We start from the raw sequence: 18778 nt of genomic DNA, 5'->3' as shown, positions 1-18778 counted from the left end.
GGCTTCTCATCTTCTTAAAAGACTTGAACCCGGACTATTGAAGTCTATCTCGGCTCCACTGGCATTGATTTTCGCGGTGACGGCGCCACGACGGAGAAACGCTGTGGCGGCCTCGTGTGCCCAAGCCCCCGGATTCCTGGCGCTTAGGCGAAAGACATGGCGTCGGGATCCGTATGGCACGAGGAGAGGGGCTTTGACTTTGGAGGTGCATGATAATGACGATTGACGGTTGCATTGCATCTCGAGCAAAAAGAAAGCAGAAAGCAGAGAGCAGAGATTAATTGATTCGTATCATATCATATATCCATACAAGCTGAGGTTGATCGCCGACAAAAAGTAAATACACATATCAATGTAACCTCTACATCTTGATGGTAGACGCCTTGCCAAGAATGCTCTGCGCCAAATTCTTGCTCCGCTTGCTCCTCTTCAGTCTTCACTGCTTCTTCGCCTGTTGCGACTTTTTCTTCGGCACGCGAATCAGCCAGTACAGGAAAACTGCCATGACTGCGTTGAACACAATGTATACAAACAGTAGGCCCACATTGCGCCAGATGTCGTCGGGGCTGATGCTTAGTTCTTCGAGGTATTGATCTGTCGAAGAAATCGCGCACAACCGACAGTCTCCGTTAGGGCTGTCTGCGAGTAATCTGCCATGGATCATCTCGACGTAGGGGCCTAGGTAGTCGGAGCAGCTCTGCCCCTCTAGTGGTGGTATCTGGAGAACCTCAATATCTGAGCAATGTACCTCCGTCCCAGACAGTCCGGTGGCCAATACCGAAGACACTAGGTACGTGAATGGCGATACTCGGTACATGAAGATCCAAAACCGGGGAAGGGCCTGCGGCGAAGCAAGCACACTATGCTTGTTAGCAACTTGCCAGCTGCCCGAAAAAAGAGAACGTACCCGTTGAAAACAAGACACAGTGAGAATAGCAGCTGCGCAATATTACTGCCCGTGTCAGGGTGCTCAATACCGGCAATGATCATGGAGCTAAAGGTCGATGCGAAGATCATAAAGATCAAGATTAACAAAAACATCGTCCCGCCGCGCTCAGCAGTTTCGCCAGGCCCTGCATTGCGATAGAGCCCGATCGGGTAGTACCATGAAAAGTATGCTGGGACGGCCATCAAGATATTCCAAGGGAGCTCGACGCAGATACTGGCCATCATGAAGGCTTTCCATGAGTACGCTTTCGAAGGTCGCTCACGCACTTCATACAATGCACGCTGCGTACAGAAATACGGCATCATTTGCTGGACGAGATTTGGGAAGATGATGAGCAGCATAAATATGGCAAACATCTGGTTCTGCATGCCCTGGAGACTGACAGGCTCCCGCCAGAACGTGAACCCAATAAAGAGCGGCTGTTTCCCATCAGCATGCGGCTTCTACAATACGGGGAAGACGGACTCACAGGGATAATGCACATGGCGGCCTTGGAATAAATGTACGACGGGCTGCGCCAGTACTGCTCAAACATTCGCTTGACACAGATGAGAAACTGGGACCAGATCGGCATGGCAAATTCCCCATACTCAGGTGTCTTAGGAGGCTCTGGTTTCTGCAAGAGTTCCGCCTTCATCTGCGCAAGCTCCTCGCGGACTTGGGCGCGCTCAGAGCTTTGGTTCCAAACTTCTGACCAGTCCCTATCTGCATGAGATCCAGGAGCGGCACCAATAACTTCCAACATCCATTCGGCAGGATTCGCGGTCTTGGGGCAGGGAATCGAGCCTTTGTTTTCAAAATACTTGATGAGTGTCTCCATGTTTGAGCCAAGCTCGCCAAAGTAAATGGTCTTGCCTCCCTTTGCCAGGAATAGGAGACGGTCAAATTGCTGCATGAGGATTGCAGATGGCTGGTGAATGGTACACAGAATAGCCTGTCCATGATCCGCCAACTTCCTCATTAGAGAGCAAATGGACCAGGCAGTTTGACTATCAAGGCCTGATGTGGGCTCATCGAAGAAGAGAAGAAGGTCTGGCTTGGCTGCAAGTTCAACACCAATGGTAAGACGCTTCCTTTGCTCGACGTTGAGGCCTTCACCCAAGACACCAACAATAGCCTCTGCATATTCCTCCATGCCGAGCATCTTGATGACCTCTCCAACATAAGCCACCTTTTCTCGTCGTGGAATACTGGCTGGCTGGCGAAGCAGCGCGCTAAAGATAAGCGCTTCACGCACTGTACTGGTTTCCAGGTGCAAGTCTTGTTGCTGGACATAGCCAGTCTTTCGCTGGAATGAATCATTACGCAGGCGGCCATCCACCAGCATCTCACCAGTAATCACGCCCATCGTAACACGGTCAGCCAAAACATCCAAAAGCGAGGTCTTGCCAGCTCCTGTGACTCCCATCAATGCTGTTAAAGTGCCAGGCTTCACCCATCCATCAATATGGTCCAAAATACGTCGATTCTCGCCTTTGATCTTAATATCGTAACAGACGTCTTGCCAGTGAAAGATCGCAGTCTGCTTGGAAATCACCGCAGTGTGATCGTCAGTTTCTCCGGCCAGCGGTGGAATCTTCTCTGCATTATGAGATTCCTCTTCGTCGCGTCGAATCTCCTTAGCAAAGGCAGGAATTTTGCCTCTTGGGAAGACGAGGATTTCTCCCTTGGAAGGCTTCGCCCGGACAAACTCACTGCTGACAATGTACGTTGCCAGAAAAAAGAACATAAAAGCCAAGATGATGCCATAATTCCGCCACAGATGCGACCTGTAGTACTCGAACGAGGTGTTCAAATAGGCATCGCCGTCGATGTACTCCTGACCAGCTACGGCCCCACGACCTGAGCATATTTGAGCCGATCGAGGGGTATCTTCATACCCGGGCCCATCGGGCATATATAGCCCGCATTCAAAGGTTCGACCACTGAATTCATTGACCATGAGACTTTCAAATGCGTACTAGGGAATGATTAGTATGTTTCTGAAAATGGACGACAACGATGTACTTACTCCGATAGGGTTGATGTAGTTTAGCCATCTGAACCACGGATGCATATTCCGCACGGGAATGGTAAAACCCGTGTAGATAACAAGGATCATCATGAAGATAGAAGAAGGAACCATTGCCTGGGCCATGGACCGAGAGATTGCTCCGATCCAGCGGAAGATGTTGGACATGGTGAGCGTAGTCGTAAATGAAAACAGGTAGAAGATGAAGAAGTGTCCCGGAGTACGTCGGAGGTTAGTCATAAAGTAGAGGATGATGTTGAACACAATCGAAACAAGCACCTTGGCCGGCAAGTCGACAATCATTGAACTAATTGCCTCTGCTGATGGGTGGTATAGTGCATACTTGAAGTGTTTCTCCACTATAGGTCGCTGCTGCCAGAGAGTCAAAATCTCCAGGGCGCTTGAGAAAGCGTTAAGAAGAATGGCAAAGAATAGCAAAGCTCCGCGTGAGAAAAAGTCCTCGGTTGTGTTGCCTAGATTGAAGAACACGCTTGAGATAATTAGCGCCATAATGCTGTTGCCGATGGTGGTTGCGAGGGTCATGCTCATATCGCCTTTCAAACGAATAAAGCCTCGAGACAAGCACAATCGAATTTGCATTAGGTAGGACAACGTGTATGGCGAGCTCGCACGGGTTCCTTTTGCCTTTTCCGCAGCACGGGAACGATTGAATTCCTCAAGTTTGTCACCGCCGATGGGAAACTCATTTTGGAACGCCTCGATATCCTCGAGCAGTTTCTGGCGCTCTTCGCTTGCCTTCCATCGAGCTGCAAACTCATCTGGAGTTCGAGGAACACGGTTTTCGTAGCCCTCTCGTACTAGACGCTCAGTAGGGCTAGTCAAAGAGGTGAGGAAATCGGCCGTTGTTTGCCTATCAGGGCAATCGAAGCCCATCTCGATGAAGAAGCGGCGGGCATCTGGGGCACTTCCAAAGTAAATTTGTCGGCCCTCATACAGAACAATTGCTTTGTCGAAAACGTCATAAATTGCCTGGCTAGCTTGGTATATCGCAACAACCGCGGTAGAGCCGGTATACTCTGTGGAAAGACGAAGGTTCCTCACGAATCTACTACCGTTAGCGATCCATATCAACAAGCACACGACGGCTAGGCTTCAGATCAGGAAGGAAGAGCGAGCCCAAGCCCCGTGGTTGTGAAGCCACTCACTCGAGAGCTGTTGAACTATCAAGACCTCTGGTCGAATTATCCCAGCATTGCAGAGGACAGCCGCAAAGGATTGTTTCAGCGATACTAACGCGCTTTCGTTCTCCCCCTGATACTCCACGAATGAACTCGTTTCCTACCTGCGTATTCATCGTGTGGCTAAGTCCGAGCATGGCCATGGTAACATCGCGCATATGAAGGGCATACTGCTCTCGAGTAACACCGGGGAACCGATTGGCCGGGGCACGCGCCATGGCTGCAAATTGTAGTGTCTCTCCAGCAGTGAGCTGGGGAAAGTGAATCTCCGTCTCCGCCTGGTAGATAACCTCCCCGCGGAAACGGCTATGCATTTCGTCCCAAGAAATTCCTTGATACTGGATATCCGTACCCTCGTCGAGCCATAGACCGTGGGTCTCGCCGGCGATCGTTTTTAGAAACGTAGAGCACCCACTGTATAGAACAACGGTAAGCATAGACCAAACATTTCAATTCCACGGACTGTGTTACCTTCCAGGTCGTCCAAGAACAACCAGCATCTCACCACTCCGGACGAATCCCTCAAAGTCGCGCAAGATGTCAATTCGAACTCGATCCCCAAATCCGAGTTTCCTGCGAGCCCACCCGTATCCCTTGAGCCACATATTCGCGACATCAGCCTGGTAATCGGCGGCGGTTCCATAACCAAAGGCGCTCAGATTGCGAAACGAAACACCGGCCGTGCGACGTGGGTAGCGATCGGGATCACGAGAGGCAACGGAGAGAAAGTTCTTGGTCCACTTGCGAGCATTGAACTGTTCATTGTTGGGGTCTAACTGGGGGTCGCTAGTATCAAGAAAGGTGTTGGTGCCGTCGACAGTAGTGGTGTTGTGCGAGAGACGAGACAGGCTCCTCGCAAGCGCAGTGATCTTCTCTTCTCCTTCGTGGTCAATGTCATGCTCCGAATTGGCATATGTAATGTCGGAACTGTCTGCTTTCTCTTTGGCCGAGCTGGAGCTTTGCGCGATTCTTTTGCTTTCAGTGAGCCTGGTAATGGCGTTATGGGAGCGCTGCCCCGCACCGGCTGAGACAACACCCCCGGAGGGTGCTGGAGTCAGTGGCTGTGAAGACATTGCACCGTGGTCAGGCCGCTGTAGGCATACTCGAGCGAGAGAATAAGGGAGGCGAAGAGATGAGAAAAAGGGCGAAGGCGAATGCAGGTGGGCAAAGGACGCTGGATCAGGTTAGACCTGTATACCCCATGCACCACCAGCAGGAGTGAGCTGACGAGGGCGAGAGGAGCGAAAGGAAGGCAAGAGCAACGAGCGGCAGTGGAGCATGAAGAAAGAAGGAGCTGAACGGATCGCGGAAAGGCAAGCATCCGAAGGAGGATGCGAAAATCTTAATGCCCTCGAATTGACTCTGAAGCAGGAACGACGAAGAGCCGGCCCGATGCCTGCCTGTGCTTTGCGGAAGTCCGCAGACCCTCGAAGGGAATTGGACCACCACCATGATCACTTCCATGTTTTGGGAGACATAGCCCCTTGGCAAATAAGCACGGCTGGGTTGTCTAATCGGGGAAATAGCAGGCCAAAGCGGGGGATTTCTGACAAGGTGGTAGTGGTAGTAGTAGTAAAAGATGCTGCCATACCCACTGCAAATTAAGTTCTTACACTGGGTGCTGCGATCGCCTGGCAGAGTGGGTACCCATGCCTGGTCTCTAACAAAACAACATTGCTGCAGCACTCTTGTCTCTGTTCAACGGGCATGTGTTGACAACCGTTGCAAGGACCAAAAGATCAGATACCGTCTGGATTGCGCACATATTACCCGACCATCGTCCGATTGGCCTCGTGTTTCGTATTAGGGACAAGCCAGGCGACCTTACGACCTAGGTGGCTTGTGATTCTACAACGTTGAGTTAGTGGCCCCACTGCCATCAACAACGGACGCGCCGCGGAGCCGAACCCCCGGATCTAACGCTTCTGGGGAAATGTTAAGACATCAGGGAATCAGCGGTGCATCCGGCAGAGATGCAAAATCGTAACCCGGTCCGCGTCAGGCGTGCCAGCCGAGAGTCCTCAAGGTCTCAAGCCAACCAAGCGCTTATGTCGGGGAATTGCGATCAGCCGGACGTCCAACTCCGGGACAGTTGAGGGGAGAAAACTTTGTGATCTAAGAGCAACGTTGGGTCAGATGTCATCTCGGAGGTTTCTCCGCATCGCACTGCGATCCAATCAGCTGTTCAACCTCCTCTAAGCGATCACGATTGGCAGCCTCAGGCAGAACATTTTCTGCCTGGCCGTGCGACGTTGCGCTTTCCATAGATTTATGCCACTTCGGAGAGCTTATGCACCAAGTATGGAGCTGGAAGTTACCTAGACGTTTTCGTGCCTGTCATACTACTACAGACAAAGGTGGGATATGCTTAGCTTGTGAGATGTCGGCGCGAGCCTCTCATGCTTCAATCTTCTCCAGATTCCAATCGCCAACCCATTTTTCCCGGGTATTATGATATCCTATCGAAGGCTAAAGATAACATGACAATAATGGACCTGGTGATTGCAGCAGTTACGAGGAGGGAAGGGCAGCGTCAGCCTTTACGCTATCTGTCTCGCCCAAGAACTGACCCTGACCACCATCCAAGGCCGAGGACACACCGTGGACATCTAACACGCTGGAAATTTTGACATCACACGAGGTCTGTCACGATATATATGCTTGTCTACATAACCAGTAAGCACTTATTACGGAAAAGAGAACCGAAGCCGAGAGGCTGAGACTGAATATCCATTAGCATGGTAACACTAACACTCACTTCTGTTTAAATTTTGCCCTGTGGCCTTGCCAAAACAACTCGAGCCAACCAAGAGACACGCTTCATGACGACCACGATCCATGGATGCCGGTGCGGATCTACTCCGCTATTCCCGCCCCCGCGTTCTGGCCTCCAGGTTTCGGGCCCAAACTCGCCTCTCGAAACACGGATTGAGACGACTAGCGCCGTTCCCCGCACGAAAAGGCTGATCTTCAACCGAGACGCACAAGCATACCGGACCTATTTCCGCTGTTACGCTTGATGACGGCGTTGCTATCTGATAACGCCTGTTTTGGTTGAGATACGCGCTCCAGTATGGCTCGGAATTCCAATATTCATTCCGATATCACTTATCGCCAGTATCTCTGTATCAGATGCCCACAAGGCACCGCGAATTGATGTAACAGTTCCGAGGCTAGTACGGACTGGAAATCGTTCTTAATGTCCGCTCGTCCAGGGAATCTCAGTTTGGGCGGGCTACTGTCCGCTGAATCCAGACAATTGCCCGGGTGAAGCTGTATTCTCTCCCATAGTTGACCCACCCACAACCAGGAGCCATGGACTCAGTTGAACGAACCAAGTCGTCGACAAGCAAGTTCAACAATGTCACAGCCGACATGGAAACCGAGATGGCCAAAGGCGAGATTGGCATCGCGGGCCAGCTCGACATGCCCATGAAGCGCAAGTTCAACGTTTTGAGCATCATCGCCGTGGGATACAACATTTCAAACAGCTGGGTCGCTATTGCCGCTAGCTTTGCTATCGCCATTCAGTCTGGAGGCGCGGTGTCACTGCTCTATGGCATTGTGCTTGTCACCTTTGCAATGCTCTGCACGGGCGTGACCCTGGCTGAACTCGCAAGCGTCTACCCCACCGCGGGTGGACAATACCACTTCACATCTATTCTAGCCTCTCGTCGATGGAGCCGCAGTCTCTCATACTTCAGTGGTCTCGCGGCGATATTCTCCTGGATCTGCCTGGGTGCCTCGATCGGGTTGGCAGGGACAAACGCACTGATGGCGATTATAATTCGCTGGAGGCCAGAGTACGAGCCTCAGACATGGCACTATTTCCTTGTATACCAGCTCCTCAACATCCTCATCATCGTATACAACTCGCTTTTTACCAACAAGACTCTCTGGGTATACAACGTCGGCTGTATGTTGCTGACCCACCCGCACGACCTCGCTAATCCGCTCTAGTTCTGCTCTCTATATCGACCTTTGTCGTCATAACCATCGCTTGCCCTGCCCGTTCAGAAATACAGGCCGACTCCCGGGAGATTTGGGCCAAACTCGTAAATGGATCCGGCGGTTGGCCCGACGGCATATCATTCCTCACCGGCCTCTCAACGCCGCAGTTCATGCTCTCTGGACTGGACGCGACTCTCCACCTCGCAGAAGAATGTCTCAACCCGGAACGAGTGGTGCCAAAGGCAGTTATTGTCACCGTCCTTGTTGGGTTCCTCACGGCTTTCCCCTTTTCAATTGGCATCATTTACAGCTACCGGAACGTCGAGCTCTCATTGACCACCGAGACAGGGTGAGTAGCTCACCCGTGCCCATATCGATAATACTGACTGATTAGATTTCCTATATACTTTATCTGGGAAAAAGCCACACGCTCCCCAGCCGCAGCAACAGTCTTCATGGCCTCCCTGTTCGTCATTTCCTGCGTTGCCTTCAACGCCGTCCACCAAACCGCCTCCCGACTCACCTGGTCCTTTGCCCGCGACGAAGCCCTATTCTACTCGCGGAACCTCTCCTCAATCCACTCGTCTCTCGGTATCCCACTATATGCTCTTATCCTCAACGGGGTCTGCGTCTTCCTCGTGGGGATCGTATACCTTTGTTCATCGACAGGTATGGTCCTCCTCACATACGTGGATATAAACACAAGCTAACGAGAGCAAAACAGCCTTCAACTCATTTATAAGCACAACGGTAATCGTCGCCCAGATCTCCTTTGCCATCCCCGCCGTCCTCCTCGTCCTCCGCCGCCGAGCACCGCACTATCTACCTCCAAACCGTCCATTCAAAGTACCCACTGTTGTGGGATACGTGTCGAATATCGTCTGCGTGATCTGGGCGGTGATCTTGACGGTTTTCTTCTGCTTCCCGACGGTTTTGCCGGTTACCGGTGGGAATATGAGTACGTTTGCTTTTTTCTATCCGTTGCAGAAATGCTCGTGTGGTGTATGTCCCGGATTCCTTAAGTGAAGAGCTAACGAGATTTATAGACTATGCCTCGGTTGTTTTGGTCGTCATGCTTCTCCTCGGGCTTGCCAACTGGTACGCGTACGCGAGGAAGCATTATCATGGGCCGAGGCTTGAGATGTAGATTCTTTTTTCTCATTTGCCTGCGGGATCTCTGAACTGTGTCTTTTCTCGAGTTATGTTCTGCTGTTTCCTCCATATGGTCTATGATTATGCTACCAGATGGAACATGAAATCTTGAGTGTTGAATCCGCAATCTCGCCAATGCCCTGCCCCTAGAAAGATGGTCCGATTATCAATTACGCTCTTCTACCTTCCAGAGGGCGGGTTAGTATGGCAACGATATGTGCAGGGAAATATAAGGCCGTGGATAGGTACCAGCCGCATAAGAGCCAGTGTAGAAACCCATGCATGGCTAGAAACGAGGAGAGCATATCTACCCCGAGAACAGACTATCATTGACGGACGAACTTTTTTTGACACAATCCATTATTCACTCCGCTCCGTTCCTAATATGTACACTGGTCCTTCACCTAATCAACCCACACATTTAAGCTACATACCAGAGTCTTCGAATCTCTCGGACAAAGCCAGAGCGCGGAAAACCAGGTACTGAAGGAAAGAAGAACTTGAACGAGCCGCAACCCTTGCTTGCTGACTGATGTCTGGCTCCTCCCTAGTTCTACTTTAGGCAAGTACCAGCTAGAGCACTAGGGAGAACCGGACCTTCCTAACTTGGTAGATGGAAGGTATGGAAACCCTACGGAAGGAGCCGCCGGGACGACGCTTTATCCAATTTAAAATATGCAAGCTACCGCGGTACCCAGTCGCTCTTGGCTTTGCTGTTTTGGATTTGGCATTCTACGTAGACTTGAGCAATGGGATTAGAAAACTCTAGTCGAGTCCAGAGAGAAAGACTACAATCCCGCGGCATCTGGAGAAAATGGTAGTTTTTTGTGCGGGAGCTGGAGGCAGCATTGTTGAAATAGAAGAAGAAGAAAAGACCAAGCAAACTTGCCCTGGACTATCAGCCGAGCATCAGGGATAAAAGCAAAGCTTAAGAAAATATTGCAGTAACATAACATAAGTTGGATCTGCCCTGTCAGTGATTAGGCTGTTCAGCAACAGTACTAATTTCGTTGATCTAATACACCCAAACTCCCTGAATGCAGTGCACTGCCGTATACCAGAGGCAGCAAGACAAAGGAATTATACCACGTCAAACAAAGAGACAAAGGAGACAAAGAGGCCCCATGCAGTCCCAGAACAAAGCCAGACAAACGCAGGGGGGCATATATAACCCCTCCCCATCACTCTGCTCTCTCATACCAGTCTGCAGTCTGTCGTCACCTGTCACCTTCCATCCTTCATCCCACTCAACTCTAACACGCCCCAATTTAGCTCTCTGTCACCATGATAATGCCACACAGAATCCCCTCCTCACCCACTCCCGAAACAGAAACAGAATACACCCTCCATCTAGCGATCCATCCCAACAGAACCCCCCTCTCCGCATCCTGGGTCCTAATCCTGCGCCCGCACCCACCCAGGCCTGCCTCGTGCACATGGTACAGTTCCTTCGGCGGCCCCGCCGAGTCGAACATCGCGTACCACCACCGAATGGAGATAAAGAAGGACTTCGAGGCCCACGACCACGAATCCTTATATTTCAGCACCGTGCAAGTCCTCGGGACGATCCAGGGCAAGGACCTTCAGACCTTTGAGAACGAGTGCTTCTACGCCGTGGACGCGACGCAGCCGCAGATCTTTGTGGTGAAGGTGTTGTATATGATGGCGCTCCGGGGATTGATTGAGGTGCATGCTGTGTGGAGGGTGTGGGAGGGGGTGGAAGCTGGAGAGGCGGATGCGGAGTTTGATGTCTTGCACGAGAATCGGTATTCCAGAATCGATAGGGAGTTTTTCGCTGGGTTTGGGTGCAAGGTTAAAGAGGAGGCGGAGAAGGGGTTCAGGGAGATTGAGGCTTTTAGGGAGAGGATGAGGAGGGATGCGGAGGCAGTGTTGAGAGAGATGATTGACAGTCTGGGAATCACCGGGGAATGAATGAGATGATGCTTTCCTCTGATGTTTCTGAGCAACGGATGATGTAGTCAAGCATCTAGAAAGTGAACAAGAGCGGCCAAAGTAGACGCGGAATTGTATACTGTCGCTGGCGGTGGATCATTTGCCCATCGTTAATCTGCTCATAGTAGTGACCTGGAATATGTGAGGCGACAATTGCTTGCTTTGCGACGTAAGCACAGACCGAGTTCATGCCTGCAAAGTCTGGCAGGTGCACCCATATTGCGAATACGCCCTTCTATTGACTCATTAGAATTACAAGCTGAATAGACATGGGGTGGAACTGCGCACCTCTGAAATTTCGAGGTCAGGTTTGACCATCTTAGTTGTATCATTATCTGCCCCAAGTTCCTGCTCTAGATGCTGATATGAAGTCCAAAGAGGCTGCAAGGCCTCGGAGTACTTTCGGTCTCTCAGCTCGAGAGCGAGTTTCCACATGCTCACCAGCGTATTAGGCTGATGAGCTCCTAACATAGTCAGTCTCCCTGGCCGATAGAACTTTGCGTAGGATTTTTATGCCCGTCTTAATTTGACCTGGTTACAAAAAGCCACTCCTAGGTTGGAAGTCTTCTAGAATGTTGGGGTGATTGCCCATAAGTTGGCTTTCGGCAGTTGCCAGAACTCGCGTAGTCAGTGTCTAGCAAGCCTGCTGCCGCTCACTTGACGCGCGGAAGAAGTAATTGACACTTTTCTTGATTCTCGTTGCAAGGAAGTGGAAATTGAAAAGCAAGGATGCGGATAGACTGAAGCCTCCAAGGGTGAAGCTGCCCATGCTCTTGGAGCGATTGTCATGTGGCAAGTTGACCAAGCCGATGAATCTCAAAACTCGAGCGACCCACGCTTATAGAGACAAGTGAGTAGCCCACCATGGTCTGGAGGTTGTCCTCAAGCTGTTCGTTCGCGAGGTGCTACTCGCTCTCAACCTGGCCAGCAACCCAACCCCGAGGATGAAGAAGACACCCATGTATTCCCAGTCTATCAAAGAAGCTCATAATTGACAGAAGGCTCGACGCGGCCGGATTTTCCAGCAGGATCTGATTGAATGTTATTTGCTACGTAAGGATGATGAAGTTCCTTGCCTCTCGGCCCCGTCGCAGCTGGCCCCCTTCAAGATCAAGAAGTGGTCCGCTAGGTATCGTAGCAGGCATTGTCGAAGTTATTGCACCAGACTTGTATGGATGAAGGCTTCTTCACCATGACATACGGAGCATCAGGGATGTCTCAGAGGCCATCGGGGCTTTGGGCGCGGAGGTCTCGTCTGTTGAATCGACCTTGACCGCTCTTCAGAGGCTGGCAAGCAGAGACTGGGAGTCTCTTGGGGTTCCTATTGCGGAAATGGGATTGAAGGTAAGGTCACTGAATGTGCTCAATCGTGTGCCGTGTACAGGACCAAACCTTGTCACTGGACGAGACACTCGCAGCACGATGGCGGAGAGCTGTCAATGCGGGGCAAAGCGAGCATCGGCCTGCTCAAGCGATCCGAAGTCAAGTCCATGTCAAACCAGCGCCAGGCCTACAAGATTAGTATCAGCGTGATGATCACCACGGCGTCCGTGTGAGTTGCACGGCACAAATAACCCACTTACAGGACAACGGCGTACGATGGTCATATAAACAGAGCTCCATCCGCAACACGCACATCACCGAGGAAATAAACAAAATCATATCAACGAGGGAGTGAGAAAAGACCACCGCGATTGAAACGGCGGATCAACGACTCGTCAGCGTAGGCAAAAGACGCCAGATGCTTGACACTGCCGGCAACGATGATCCAGCCTTCGAGGAAGAACAAACACCAGACCTGCTGGAGAGGGAGCAGGAAGCACTCGAAGCCTCACGGAGGTTGCTCGATGGGCGTTTGGCAAAGGTGCAAGAGGCCCAGGCCGATGCCGCAGCTGTCCCAACCGCCAAACATGTCGTTCGGAAGCCAGGGCTCGGGGTTTCAGATGGGAATTGACAATGCACCAATGAGTGGGTTCACATTCAATACCTCAAAGTAGGAAGATTCGCCGCGTCGTTCTTGGCTACCGTTGTGGTGGAGGCCGCAGAGTCGGTGTGGACATTGAAATTCGGTGGCGCGTGTGGTGCCTGTATCCAATCGAATAGCAAATGGCAATTTATCCCACAAATGTCGAGGATTATGCTTGCTAAACCGCCAGCCGAAGTAATTTTCGAAAAAAAGAGAGTGAAAGTGCACACTTGGACCCTGGTGGGGGAGCCGGATGTTGGAGGTGGAAGTCTGCCATGCCGCATAACATTTCTCCCCGAGTTTGTTGGGCAAACCTTGAAAGTGTCTCCTCAGTGCCAGCCAGGGATGCTGATTTGTCGTGAGATTTTCAAACTAGGTAATATTAGTACAAACATCCAACATCATCCACCTCGGTGGCCTGTTTAGGATACCATACAATAACAAGTACTATTTGATCCTGAAGTATAATACAAGGCATTATCAAAATGATCGCACCAACACGCGCCTTGGAATAGTGACAAGTAGTAAAAATACTAAGATATTACGAGAGTAAAGGAAGTAGTCATGCGCTGTATATAAGTAAAGATAAATAGTGTAGTACAAGTATATATATCCAACTCCAAGCAGCCCAGTAGCATGCGAATAGCAAAAAGGTGTAAAGATCATTATCTCGCAGGGATCATATCGACTATCCATCAACACATCTCACAGCAGTCGAGGCAGCACTCACCCCCTTCTTCGCAAATAAAACAGCAGAGGAGCGTCGCTAAACTGTAGGGACAGAGTTGTTAGCAAGGAAGATGGCTTTGTCGCACGACACACCAGTGTGAAGGGAGGCGCAGCATACCAGGCTTTACAACAGTTGCCGCTCTTCTTTTCTGGTTGTTTCGGTGGCATTTGTCCTTGCCCAGGTGGTGGCGGCGCGTAGGCCATCTGCGCAACACAAAATCGCCAATCAGTTATCTAGCTCGTCTCGCCCTAGTTCGAGGTTTCTCGTACCTGCGGTTGTCCTTGCGACGGCGGATAGGGCTGTGGATGTTGACCGGGTCCCGGCCCCCAACCTTGAGACGGCGGAGGATACCCCTGCTGCGGGGGGTAGTTCTGTGGGGGGTAATTTTGTGGAGGGTAGCCGTGGCCATGTGGACTCGGAGGGTAGCCCTGCTGCGGACCTTGGCCTTGATATCTGCAACGAACGAGGCTCGTTAGTATATTCGCGAAATAAAGGTAGCTAAAGGACAGCGCCGGGATTTGCTCGTCCGGACCAGGCGAAGTGCATGCTATGCAATCAATCCAGTTCAATCGCGCGACACCCACGGCCACGCCCTTCACCATCACCATCGCGACCGAGCTCGCCGCAAGCGCAACAAATCGACCCAGAGAACTCCAACGCGGATAGTACATACGTAGCTTGAGGTGGAGGCCCCGGAGGCCCCTGGTTATAGTACTGATTAGCGCTCATGATTGCGCAGCAACGAGCGAAAAGTGAAGGAAACCGAAGTCGTCGCCGTGGGAGTCGTCGTTGTCGCTGTCGTCGGAGACGTCGGCGGTGTCAGTCCGCGTGCGCGAAATTCAAGATCGACAGCGCGGTCCGCCCGGGCAAAAGAAAAAGGAAAGATGACGAAGGGTCTGGAAAAGAACGCTTCTCGGCCTTTGGGGTGACGGGCAAGAGCCAATGATGCGAGGGAGGGGTCTATTTCCAAGAAAATGCCAAGTTTTAGGAGGAAATGGTGGTTGTCGAGAAGGGGGTCTCTCCGATCGAGAGGGGTCGTCGGTCGGCGCGGTCGGTCGTCGGGGAAGAGGACGAGAAGGGGAGACTCTGAGGGAGGAATGAGACGGGAGGGGGTGGAGAAGAGAGAGGGAGAGGGAAGAGGAGGAGAATATCTTGAAAATTCGGCACGAGTGACTGAGTCGAGATTAATAAAGGGAAGATGCTAAGATTCTCGTGGTGCTCTCCTCATGGTTGCGAGATCATTCGGGGTCTTGTCCACGCACTCCAACTGGTTTCCCTGCATTTACCGGTTTACCGCCCGGCCTGGTATTACCGACTGATACGCCTGGGCCCGGCCGACCATCCCGCCTCAACCATGGCTTTGTCCATTGTGATCACTATCGCCAGCGAACTATTGGAATAATAGTATTATACCGGTGGGTAATCGAGTGCTTATTGATTCATAAACCTTCCATCAAGGAGAGAAATAATTACGCCCGCTAGAACGTCAAAAAGTAATAATTACAATCAATACAGCGTTGGTACAGACCAAACCCGTCGTCTGCTCAGCCTCGTCCTAGTACAGATCAACGACTGAACTGCGGGCCCCTAGCCACACAGGTGGATTGGTACTGCGTTAAGTACTCCCGCCATTTGGCTGCTGTGCCACCGTCGCCGGTATGCGTGGCTTTGAGATTCAAAGAGGTTAGTGACGAGCCAACAAGAGTCAGTTCTCCCAGGGTCCTGGACCGCAAAAAGAGGGTCCAAGGACCAGAAGGGCCCACTGCATCAGTCACCGCCGACACCCAATTATAGCCATGTCCCTTTTAAGAATCGCCGCGTTCCGGATTACCGGCACGACTTGCTTCCTCGCCCTGGCCTGGGATGACCGACTGACTAACAGACTCTCATGTGGCTCGCTGCTACCGCTTTCTTCTGTCTCGTTGTTCTCAACATCATTATCATCATCATCACCGGGAGTTTCCTGCACACTTAGCAACACACAGAGATAGTACAACACACGAGCCTGTTTGGAATTGAATTACTGCCAACGTCGTAGCAGTAAGCTGGGGAGAGCGCTCTTTCGCTTCCCATCATGGGTGCGGCAAAGGCGCGGATGGTTCTGTTTGGGTTCTTCGCCGAATCTGTATATTCAGAACATAGCCTCGTCGACTGTTCACTGCTCATCATGCATTATGTCGTATCCATCCTGGAGGCAGACTACCAGGTCGAAGAACCTGGATAGCAGACTCTCGAGGAGGTAGCAATATCGGAAAAGAGTAAAGGAGAAAAAGAGATTGTAAAGAGATATCCCAAGAAAAGAAAAGAGAAGAGAAAAATGGTGAGGGAGCACCGCTGCAAAGAAGATCAAGAAATGAGAAAAAATTCAGAAGGATGTATGAGAATCGAAGGAAAAAAACCCCCAGAACAAGCCATGATGGAACGAGAATTGAGAAAACTCAAGAACAATCCACACTCCTGTGACACTGTAAAAGCACGCCAAGTGTGTACAAGAATGGGTAAAAGTCTAGTAAAAGCAACAAACTGGGAACACGAATCAAACGTACGAACCGACCTCAGGCACTAGAGGCAGAGGCTGAGATTCAAGATAGCAAGTGTTCTCAAATGACGACGGGTCCATGCCCATCGCTGGGTATGAGGCGAAGGCATCATAGCCCGTCACGCTGGTGGAGTTCAGCCCCTGCGAGGACAGATCCTCGGCTGAATCGGTGAATGACGACTCGTCTACCGAGTTGAGCGGGACGGGCATCAAATCGTCACCTAAGGGCTCTTGGTCAAGGGTAAAGTTAGGAGCGTTCTCGTAGACGAACTCCTCTTTCTGGACCATCCAGAGCTTCAAAACATCCATAGGCGGGTTGGTGCCACCGCCTTTTCCGCCTCGCTTTTCACTGTCTTTGCCACGACCACCTCGACCGCGCTGGCAGGGGTTGAAGTGGGTGCGACGAAGGTGAGCAGCAGCGTTATAGTTGGCGCCGTACCGCTTGCCATTTCGGCAGGCTTTGCAGTTGGCCAGGAACTTCTTGTCCGGCGAGATGTCCACGCACACCCACACTTTTCGGACTACGGCATGAACACGCTCGATATGCCGACGCAGTTCATGTTCGCCGTGGAACCCGTCGGGCTGATCGTTGCACATCGTGCAATACGTCTTTTGACGAGGGGGTCTTTGAATGGAGGCCTTGGGAATAGCCGCAACTTCTTTTGATGTGCCGTCCAAGGATGAGATGCGGATCATCTTATGCTCGGCCACCTTGGGTGGGGAGCTGCTTTGAGACTCTGTCTTGGGAGCGATCGGCCTAGCGCTGTGCACAATCTGCTCTTGCGTTCTTCGCGCGGCTCTAGACGGTTGCGGACTTGACATCGCATCGCTTCCGCTAGCCACAGAAGGGTTCATATCAATGGCAGTAGAGTGACTGACAAGAGGCATAGATGTCGTGGATGGGACTGAGTAAGAGTATGGCAGGGATATTGGTGCAGCAAGGCTATACGGGTCTTGATGAACAAGTTCTTGCGAAGTGGGTGTAGTGGTATTTGATAAGGGGATATTCAAAGCTGGGTTTGGAGGAAATGTTGAGGGAGGCATGGCAAAGGAATACTCTGGGTCAATACTTGCGCCTAAGGAATCGACGCGCATCATTCCCACACCGCCACATATTGAGTCGGTTGTTTTGCTGCGGGTCATGTCAACAGCGGATAGCGTGGGTTCAGCGGAGGTCGTGGCCAAGTGTTCTCCGCCTGATAACTCGGTAGGGCCAGAGGGGAGGAACTGCGAAGGTAGAGAGTTCCGGTGTTGTGATCCAACTTGCACAGGGGTTGTCGAAAACGCCATAGAGTTGGGGGATGCGTGAGTCTGGCCCTGAAAATCGCCCAAGCAGTGTTTGGTGTACTCGGACGGAGTATACTCGCTGACGTCTTCGAGGGTGCGTCGTTGGTGTCCGAAAGAGTTACGGTACTGGGCCATGGATGTCATAGAGTGCTGATATGACAGTGGGACTTGCTGACTCTGCGAACGAACCATAAGTGTCGGTCGGGGAGCTGATCCAGAGCCGGAGGAGGAAGCGTTGGCCGTCTGTGACATTGTTCTCGAGAGTTGCCAGGTCGATTCCGGTACAGGGGAGGAGGACGCATGTGAGAGGCCGCGCGTCATTTCAATGCGCTCTGGAGGATCCGAGTTCTGCCAAGTGTCAATCCAGGGACTGTTGGCGGGAGAGAGGAGAGTGAAGGAGAGACGGAGGTAGCGCAGCAGGAGCAAGGATGGGTGGGAACGAGAGGTGCAGAAGAGGCGGGACGGGAGGAGAAGACCAAGGTAGATCACATACGGTGACTCGTCTCTTTGTCGGTGGAGGTCCAGAACCAGGTAGCGTCCGCGGAGTGTCCTGTCGTGTCCGTTTCCCAGAATCTTCAGAAGAGGTGGTGTTTTGGCCAAGGATGCTGGAACCCGATACTGGTCGATAGGCGGATGCGGCTGGTGAAACAGCTGCCGGGGGCATGAACTGACTCAGCTTCTGACTCCAGAGTTGATTGCGCTGCTCTTCCGGAAGGTGGGAGTATTGATCCAAAAAAGCGTCCCGGTACCCAGAGATCGCCCTTGTGAAGAGTTCGTCGTCGGCCATGGCGACTGTTGAGGGCATGGTGGTGTTGGTTGTGTTCTCCTCGGTTGGTCTCTCGGATGAGATGGGAAGAACTGCTGTCAGCGCGAAGATGAAGATCAAGATGACTGTATGGGGTTGAAGGACGGGTGTCGGGGGGTCTGAAGGAATCAATCAGTATTTTTTGTTGATGCCATTCCGCAACAGACTCGTCGCTGGAAGCAGAGGGACAGAAGGTGGGGAGACAGACTGTGAGAGGGAGCGACGATAAAGATAAA

General features: G+C 51.7%; 5 protein-coding genes across 5 annotated transcripts; 2 read left to right on the top strand and 3 right to left on the bottom strand.

The window, feature by feature from the left end:
* Positions 1-436: 436 nt before the first annotated feature.
* BJX68DRAFT_272375 (pleiotropic drug resistance family ABC transporter) lies at positions 437-5232 on the bottom strand (the record flags this gene model as incomplete). Its single annotated transcript, XM_071047197.1, has 6 exons — positions 437-860; positions 908-1368; positions 1419-2909; positions 2961-4026; positions 4127-4573; positions 4631-5232. The coding sequence occupies 6 exons, from the start codon at positions 5230-5232 to the stop codon at positions 437-439; spliced, it is 4491 nt and encodes a 1496-aa protein (XP_070893307.1).
* A 2095-nt stretch (positions 5233-7327) lies between these two features.
* On the top strand, positions 7328-9345 carry BJX68DRAFT_202796 (putative choline transport protein). The gene is made up of 5 exons (XM_071037581.1): positions 7328-8075; positions 8120-8459; positions 8505-8779; positions 8835-9068; positions 9157-9345. The coding sequence occupies exons 1-5, from the start codon at positions 7475-7477 to the stop codon at positions 9255-9257; spliced, it is 1551 nt and encodes a 516-aa protein (XP_070893306.1). The 5' UTR covers positions 7328-7474; the 3' UTR covers positions 9258-9345.
* A 1201-nt stretch (positions 9346-10546) lies between these two features.
* Positions 10547-11194, top strand: BJX68DRAFT_272373 (uncharacterized protein; the record flags this gene model as incomplete). Its single annotated transcript, XM_071047196.1, has 1 exon — positions 10547-11194. One exon carries the CDS (start codon positions 10547-10549, stop codon positions 11192-11194), a length of 648 nt encoding a protein of 215 aa, XP_070893305.1.
* A 2419-nt stretch (positions 11195-13613) lies between these two features.
* On the bottom strand, positions 13614-15159 carry BJX68DRAFT_248369 (uncharacterized protein). The gene is made up of 3 exons (XM_071041909.1): positions 14181-15159; positions 14029-14114; positions 13614-13952 (listed from the first exon to the last, which is right to left on the bottom strand). The coding sequence occupies exons 1-3, from the start codon at positions 14580-14582 to the stop codon at positions 13877-13879; spliced, it is 564 nt and encodes a 187-aa protein (XP_070893304.1). The 5' UTR covers positions 14583-15159; the 3' UTR covers positions 13614-13876.
* A 1288-nt stretch (positions 15160-16447) lies between these two features.
* On the bottom strand, positions 16448-18524 carry BJX68DRAFT_259045 (uncharacterized protein; the record flags this gene model as incomplete). The annotated part of the gene is made up of 2 exons (XM_071043636.1): positions 16448-18085; positions 18231-18524. 2 exons carry the CDS (start codon positions 18522-18524, stop codon positions 16448-16450), a joined length of 1932 nt encoding a protein of 643 aa, XP_070893303.1.
* Between the last annotated feature and the right edge of the window lie 254 nt (positions 18525-18778).

Source organism: Aspergillus pseudodeflectus (assembly GCF_044049435.1).
Source record: "Aspergillus pseudodeflectus strain CBS 756.74 chromosome Unknown BJX68scaffold_79, whole genome shotgun sequence".
NCBI lineage: Eukaryota > Fungi > Ascomycota > Eurotiomycetes > Eurotiales > Aspergillaceae > Aspergillus > Aspergillus pseudodeflectus.
This window is presented reverse-complemented; position numbering and strand designations above follow the sequence as displayed.